Below are 8,410 nucleotides of genomic sequence, written 5' to 3' on the forward strand. Positions count from 1 at the left end.
TTAAGGTTCTATATAGAACTGATAGAGAGCCTGACGGAACACTTTAAGGTTCTATATAGAACTGATAGAGTGCCTGACGGAACACTTTAAGGTTCTATATAGAACTGATAGAGCGCCTGACGGAACACTTTAAAGTTCTATATAGAACTGATAGAGCGCCTGATGGCATACTTTAAGGTTCTATATACAACTGATAAAGCGCCTGACGGAACACACTAAGGTTCTATATAGAACTGATAGAGCGCCTGACGGAACACACTAAGGTTCTATATAGAACTGATAGAGCGCCTGATGGAACACTTTAAGGTTCTATATAGAACTGATAGAGCGCCTGACGGAACACACTAAGGTTCTATATAGAACTGATAGAGCGCCTGATGGAACACTTTAAGGTTCTATATAGAACTGATAGAGCGTCTGACGGAACACTTTAAGGTTCTATATAGAACTGATAGAGTGCCTGACGGAACACTTTAAGGCTCTATATAGAACTGATACAGAGCCTGACGGAACACTTTAAGGTTCTATATAGAACTGATAGAGTGCCTGACGGAACACTTTAAGGTTCTATATAGAACTGATAGAGTGCCTGACGGAACACTTTAAGGTTCTATATAGAACTGATAGAGCGCCTGACGGAACACTTTAAAGTTCTATATAGAACTGATAGAGCGCCTGATGGCATACTTTAAGGTTCTATATACAACTGATAAAGCGCCTGACGGAACACACTAAGGTTCTATATAGAACTGATAGAGCGCCTGACGGAACACACTAAGGTTCTATATAGAACTGATAGAGCGCCTGATGGAACACTTTAAGGTTCTATATAGAACTGATAGAGCGCCTGACGGAACACTTTAAGGTTCTATATAGAACTGATAGAGCGCCTGACGGAACACTTTAAGGTTCTATATAGAACTGATAGAGCGCCTGACGGAACACTTTAAGGTTCTATATAGAACTGATAGAGCGCCTGACGGAACACTTTAAGGTTCTATATAGAACTGATAGAGCGCCTGACGGAACACTTTAAGGTTCTATATAGAACTGATAGAGCGCCTGACGGAACACTTTAAGGTTCTATATAGAACTGATAGAGCGCCTGACGGAACACTTTAAGGTTCTATATAGAACTGATAGAGCGCCTGACGGAACACTTTAAGGTTCTATATAGAACCCCTTCTATATATATATCAATGGGTTTTTAAGGCCTGAAACAAGGTCTGTTGTTAAGGTCGTTCACGTTTTATTCTACATAAAATACATCTTTAATTTGATTTTTGAAAACTTTACTTGGAAAAAAAGCAGTTGCTAACGTGTGGCGAAATGGGACTATAGAGGTTATCAGAGACATTCAATGTCATCAGACCAGACAGGTAAACTCATCTTCTACCCAGTCACATGGTTTATAATATAAAGTTGTTCACTTGTGAAGATTATCATGATGAGCAAAACGTGAGAATCACAAACCATTGTTGGACGTTTTTTTTTTTTTTCTGCAATAATTCATACTGCGTTTTGTCAAAGCAAATTTACGGTTTAAACTACAAAAATACGAAATCACGGCAGCGCTCTCTTAGTGATGATTTCCAGAGACATATCTTTGTTGACAATCAAACACCTGCTACGATAACAGTCTCCATGTGTTGGCCAATAGATCATCTTTATGGTCAGAAGCTGGAAATATCACATGTTAATACTGCACATCTTATTTTAGATGGAATGCAGCATTGTAAACAAGACTCGAATGGTTACACTGTGATAGAAGACTGAATATATTGTATTTTTTAACCTTCAGGTATTTGCTTAGATGAGTCATTTAATGTACATGCAGTGGAATAACATCTTTGTTAACTAAATCAGGTCAAATAGAAAAAAATAACAAGAGTTAAGTGAAGGATAATACTCCAGAGACCTGTGATTTTATGTGTTAAAGGGATTTAGACTTATTAATGCTTCACAATAGCTTTATTTCACAGCATTTTCAAAGGGGTTTAGTCCACATTTGTTTGTTTTTTAATTTGTGTTCCTCATTTTCACTTCTAAAAAAAAAGTGCAGCAGCTCTGTGTTTAATAGTGTTGCGAAACAGGATTCAGAAAATAACCTGTGATGTCTTTTACCAGAAAGATTCAGGGTTTTTGCAGTTGGAAATTTCAGTGGATTTAAAATAATGCTATGCAGGGGAATTCGGATGGTGCTGAATTAAAATATCAAACGGCGTCACATCCTGACAGCCTACAGTATTTCAGTGCAGAGGTCTGTAAGCGTGTGTGACATCATCCCTGTTCTCTAAAGGGCAACTGAACGTCTACAGTTTAAAGGTCTCATATTTGAGGATTTCCTTTTTTTTTTCTTGTGTTAACATGTGTTTTCATAATAAAAGTCATCTGAGCACAATGATTTCGTACAGGCTGATTTATTATCAAACATAAAACAATTCTCAAATTTCCCTTGAATACAACTTTATACAACTTAAAACCTGAATGGGAATTTATTGGAACTATGCTATAGATCAGGATTTCTGATAACATAAAAAAACATCAGAGAACATTGTTCAATTATTTAAATATGTAAAAAAAAAAAAACAAAAAAAAAACCATATATATATATAAAATATTTTACAACAAAGAGGTTTGACTGACAAAAAACAAACTACATTTGCCATGTTGTCATGTTAGTTATGTCCGTTTATGTTCACTGATCATAAATCCTCTCCCGTGGCCTCATGGGATAGTAAAGTGTCCATCATACACACACTTCAGAATCTCAATGGAAGTAGGAGGTCATCTTCTATACAGTAGGGGAGTATGTGATTCCTGATGCAGCCGAAATTGGCAAAATTACAATAAGGTATTAAACAAAAATGAACCATAATAATTAGTCAATCTCATGTACCTCTCAGGGTGACACTTAATGCCATTACACACTGAGTCTGAAGAAAACACCATTCAAACTGCTTGCTACGGATGCGAAAAATGCAGAAAATCGAACCCGATTCGATTTTTTTTTTTTTTTTATGACAGACGAAAGTTTCGGAGGCAGTGTGCAAGTGTGATTTACACAACATGAGGTCGTATTTATTTTTTAACGTGCGGAAATTTCAGACTCAGTGTACAAGGGCATTTAGGGTCAAACCTTCTCCTTAAGTAAACAAGTACAACATTAATCCTTTAAAACATAGGAAAATATGGCACAGGACAATCTCAAACACCTCAGCTGTTATGTCACTGGCATTGTAATTTACAATACAATTCAGTAAATAAATTATACATTACATCGAAACATATCCTCAATATACACAATGCTGATTTCATGCCTCTAAAGGCCCGATGCTCTGCGAGAGGAGCGAGTCTGTGGAGCTCTGACTGTTACTGCCGTGTTCCTGCTGAGGAAAACAGAAGCTGACCTCTTCAGGAAAACTCGTCGGAGTCGGTCCTCCTGCGGAAGAGCACACAGAAAAGCATGAAGGTACGGGAACCCTCAAACCGTAGTCACTTTATAGCCCTTAATCCTGTAATTGTGGACAAATGTGGGCACAGAGGACTCAGGTGTGATCCCAACTTTAATTTATTATAAATGTCACTATCTTTGATAATGTTTTGTCTATCCATTCATGGTGTTTTATTTTATTTTGGGGGTATTTTGGAATTTATTTACTTCATAAAAGTACCATATTTTCTATGTAAATTACATATATATATATATATATATATATATATATATATATATATATTAACTACATGAAAATATCATTCCAATAAGTTCTTAGAGCTAAAACCTAAAGATAAAGTGACTTTGCGGCATCGCAAGTCCTTTCGGTTTCAGGCAAGTCATGCCACTGGCCGCCATCTTGGCAACGCCTCCGGGCAGCTATTTCGGACAGACCAGGCTCCTATCTAAATGAATGGGCAGAGAGTCAGACTCAGAACTGCACTTTCACTGGTCACCGGGACATAAAAACTGCATGTATAGAAACAGCAGTAAAATATAATAAAAAATCGCTGAAAAAGTTTGATGACTTTGCACTAAAATAAGGTTTAAAACGCCGTTTTCCCACAGGTTATACTTTTACTGCGCATGCGCAAGGGTTCTGTCGCGCGCGCGCTGCACAGTTTGAAATGCGCGCTCTTGCTCGCTCGCTCTAGATTCAGGGAGATTTGAACTAATTTGCGGTCATAAGCGAGCCTCTATCAATCTGCGGGAGACACCCAGAACTTCTGGGAGACTTGGGGTGTCTGATATTTACACAACGCACACATACACTGCATATCTGCCGGCTTTTCAAACAGTAACGTATTTAAATGTTTCCCGGCTTGACCGTTAAAAGCAGACGATTGGCTGTCCAGCGGGAGGGGCGGGGCATTTGCGTACAACCGCCATCTTTGGTGTTACGGGTTTTCCCTATACTTTTGTATTAAGGATTGAGGAAGTGGCATGTCTCTATAGTCTCTGCTTTGCGGTCACCTGGTGTCTTATGTTGGCTTATTTTAGAATGCTCTAAATGACAGTTTTTCCCATTCAATTATATGGGTAACCATTTTTGACCCAAATACAAAATTAAGGAGTTTTTTTCTTCACCCACTTAACATTGTAGAATTGAGTCAAAAAAATTGTGTGTGTTCAGGAGGCAAGTCTTGTACCGCTCAGACCAAGGGAAGTATTTTTTTTTTTAAATAAATCAAAACTATTTTGCCCACATTTGTCCAGAATATGGTTTTAGGGTTAAACATGCAGAAGTAAACACAACGGCAGATGAAGTTTACCTGGTTGCTTTCTCTCTTCATGGGTGATCTTTCTCCTTCTCCACTCCAGGAAGAGGATTATAGCGAGAGGTATTGTCACGCCTATGACCCCGAAGATGATGAGAATAACCGTGACATCTGAAGCAAAGAGCAACAATGAGTTGAAAATGATCCTTAAAGATGCCAATGGAAAGAAAATGTGAGTTTTAGCGTTTCATACATCAAATTATCAGCTCTTTTCTAACTGAAATCTGTTTATATATTTAACTGAACATCAAGTACAAAGTGTGTGTGTGGGTGGGTGTGTGGCATGTATGTATATGAATTATAAAAGGTCAAATGCATGAAAAATGTAGGGCTTCCCATAATCTGAACTAAAGACCACTTCAGGGTGTTCAGAAACTCCCTGTGGTCATCAGTGAGGTCACTATCATGCCCACAGGTTGCCTGTGTCATTCATACTTCTCTCTGCATCACTGTACGGCAACACTGTCGCTTCGGTGTGTGGTTGAGGGCCACAGATCACATCTGTAGATGAACTTCCAGGAACAATTATCTGATGGTCAGGCATACATCTGTGGGTTGAGAGATACATCTTTTGAAATGGCTTGTGAAATGTGGCTTCATCAGCCCGGAAGTGTTTTCAACATGCAGATCGATATCAGAACAATGCTAAAGGCGTCATACTTGGTCCAGTTCACGCAGGGTTGATGGAGCTTGTCGTTGTACATCCGTGGAGGACACGGCTCACACTTGCCTAAATTCGTAGCAGAAAGACATTGCGGTCAGATGTATATTAGTTAATAACATACGTAGAGACTGATCAGTTGTCTTTATCCAGACTTACCTTTTCCATCAGGTTGCTGTCCCTTCCCACACTCCTTCAGGCAGTGAGAGCATTTGCCGTTTCCACATCGATATCCTTGTAAACACCCACAAATTGTGTTTCTGCTGGCGGTGCAATTCTCTTTCACCCGTCTGCCACCTGGTTTTCATATTTACATTTATTCATTTAGCTGACGCTTTTATCCTAAGTTATTTATATATATATATCAGAGGTCGCACGCCTCTGGAGCAACACATTGGTATCTCTGTCTCTCACACCAAAGGCATGTTCGGTATTGTTCAGGCTTGGGATAGTTTTTACGAATTATTATTATTTTTACTGGCCATTGTTTTATTGCACAGACCCGCCAACCCAGTCGTCAGCGACCCAGACAGCATCGTAATGTCCAGCCCACATCTGGGCCGTGTGAAATCAACATGCACCGGATCTGGGCCAACACTATGTTGCTGTCTGGGTAATTTTGGCATTTGTATAGTGATGCTCAGAGCACTTGAATAAAAAACACAGCAATGAAGGCTTTAGCATCAGTTTAAATGGAAAAAATATTGTATGCTGTACCTCCTATACACTCATCACACCTCAGACATTTCCGTTGGTTTGCGTCAGTGTTTTCGATGTGGATGAAGTTGTCAGTTTCACAGGGAGTACACAGAAACTTTGGGTCTGGACCGCATTTAGTTTTTAGACGGTTTCCTGCAACAAACACACACATATAGTAAGATTACACACCTTCAACACAGTCTACGTCCTCTTTTTCCTGAACGCTGTCATCATTTACTCACCCTCGTGTTGTTCCAAACCTGTATGAATTTATTTCTTTGCGCTGAACACAAAAGAAGATGTTTTGAAGACGGTTGCTGGTCCCCATTAAAATAATACTATGGCAGTCAACTTTACCAACATTCTCCAACATGTAAAATGAATTTGATTAGTCAAAGAAGTATTTATTTGAATAATCAAATAAATAAATGTGTCTTGTGATCTTGTGCAATGAAGGCAGACACACCAAAATTGGATTGTTGACTATAATAGATTAAATACGAAATGCAGTGGACTTCACTCTACACATGATGACATCCTTCCGGTGAACGTCACACACTGCACAATAATGAAACGGAAAGTAATGCACCGTGAGGATGAAAGCAGCTGTGTGTGTGTGTGTGTGTGGCTCTTTTAATCGCATGATCACATTTTATCATGAAGGGAAACTGAAACACACTTTATATCAGTGTTCAAGTGAAAATACTGTGCTAAATACTGTGAACAGTTTGATATTTGTGTGTTAATATTGTTATTATTCAGTTTTGGGGTTTAGTCATTTATTCTAAATTCATCTATCCCAAATTTATACCTGTGTCGCCTCCAACAACGAGTTACATATATGATTTATTTTCCCCATTTGTTTTTCATTTCCATTGATATTTTTTGGTGTTGTTTGATAACTTATTGTTATTAATATTATTAGAATAATAAAAGCTGGTAATGTTTATCAAAATGATTAATTTCCATTGATATGGCATTCGAGACAAACCCTGGCATCTTTCTGATGTAAACCTTTTTTTCAGGCTTTTACTTCACAAAAAAACGAACTATAAGCATAAAGCATTGTTTCTCAAACCTTTCTGAACCAATGGCCCCTTTTGACCCGAGCTTTATGCAAACCTAAATAATAATAATAATCTAAATATAAAAAATAAAAATTCATCCTACCCACAATCCTAATCCTTACTATGGAAACAGGAATCTCTCACACTCCTAAAGAGCATGTGTATTTAACTATAAACTTAGTTATAATATATTGGATCTTGATACTTGTACCTAAAGTTAAAGTCACGATCTATATTTTTAGTTTTTCTGTTGATATTGATCCAAAACAGATGTTATATTCAGGGTTTCATCAATCATTTTATCCCAGAGTTAAGTCCTTTGCCAAACTCACCTGGAAGGCACTTCGTACAGCACACGATTGTGTTATCGACACTGTGGTCTTTACTGTTATCCCAGATCTGACATCCAGATTCAACGCCGTGTCCTTCAGCCAGAACCAGGACAGCCACCGCCAGGATCAGTCCATAGAGCAGCTTCATCCTCCACAACAGGTCCTTCTGCTCACACACACACACACACACACACACACACACAGTTCTCAGGAAGATAGTTGTCTGAGAATAAAGCTCTCCAGTGTGCAGCGTCGAGGCTATACGAAGTCTGAAACCCTCACACGTGAAACCAGATTTGTAAGTTCCTAAACGTCATGAGTAGGCTACACCCACCCACACACACACACACACACATACAGACGCACTCAGCGTCTGACAGTGACTCGTCAGCTTTCTGCAGTTTCTTTTTCATAGATAATGACGACGATAATCCAGTTCTAAAGTTCAGGGATGTTCCTTCCTTCAACTTTGAATAATCAAATTATGTTGCATTTCTTCGAGAGGAACACAACCATTGTACAGTACATGCCAATTATTATTTTTTAGATGTATTTTTTTTTATAGGGGATTATAATGATAACACAGGTCCCACTTTATATTAAGTGGTTTTAAGTACTACTTAAATGGAAAAATACAATCTACTTAATTGTTATTGTAGTGTAAAACACTTTTGCTGCTATCGAGCAGAGTCGCACACACGGGTAAGGACCTCCTTATTTAGAGCGGCGCCGTGACAGGTATGAAAGTGAGGCTGTGAGGGATAGGCATCCGCTGTAAAAAGCTAAATAAAGCGGCTAGATTACTTACGATTTTCCACAGCTTACAGATCGGGAGTTTTTTGTCAACTGAAAGATATTTTTCCAGTGTTTCATGAGCA

General features: G+C 38.5%; 1 protein-coding gene across 1 annotated transcript; it reads right to left on the bottom strand.

The window, feature by feature from the left end:
* Positions 1–2,154: 2,154 nt before the first annotated feature.
* On the bottom strand, positions 2,155–7,819 carry tnfrsf9b (tumor necrosis factor receptor superfamily, member 9b). Its single transcript, XM_039689999.2, has 7 exons — positions 7,533–7,819; positions 6,152–6,286; positions 5,594–5,731; positions 5,434–5,503; positions 5,209–5,321; positions 4,768–4,884; positions 2,155–3,442 (listed from the first exon to the last, which is right to left on the bottom strand). Exons 1-7 carry the CDS (start codon positions 7,678–7,680, stop codon positions 3,315–3,317), a joined length of 849 nt encoding a protein of 282 aa, XP_039545933.2. The 5' UTR covers positions 7,681–7,819; the 3' UTR covers positions 2,155–3,314.
* Positions 7,820–8,410: the final 591 nt, after the last annotated feature.

Source organism: Pimephales promelas, chromosome 21 (assembly GCF_988280905.1).
Source record: "Pimephales promelas chromosome 21, fPimPro1.hap1.1, whole genome shotgun sequence".
In the NCBI taxonomy this organism is placed as follows: Eukaryota; Metazoa; Chordata; class Actinopteri; order Cypriniformes; family Leuciscidae; genus Pimephales; species Pimephales promelas.

Coding starts and splice junctions, on each gene's coding strand:
- tnfrsf9b (XM_039689999.2), bottom strand. CDS start 7,680: ATGAAGCTGCTCTATGGACTGATCCTGGCGGTGGCTGTCCTGGTTCTG. Junction 5,732..6,151: donor GTGTGATGAGTGTATAGGAG/GTACAGCATACA, acceptor TATGAAAACCAG/GTGGCAGACGGGTGAAAGAG. Junction 5,504..5,593: donor ACAGCAACCTGATGGAAAAG/GTAAGTCTGGAT, acceptor CTACGAATTTAG/GCAAGTGTGAGCCGTGTCCT.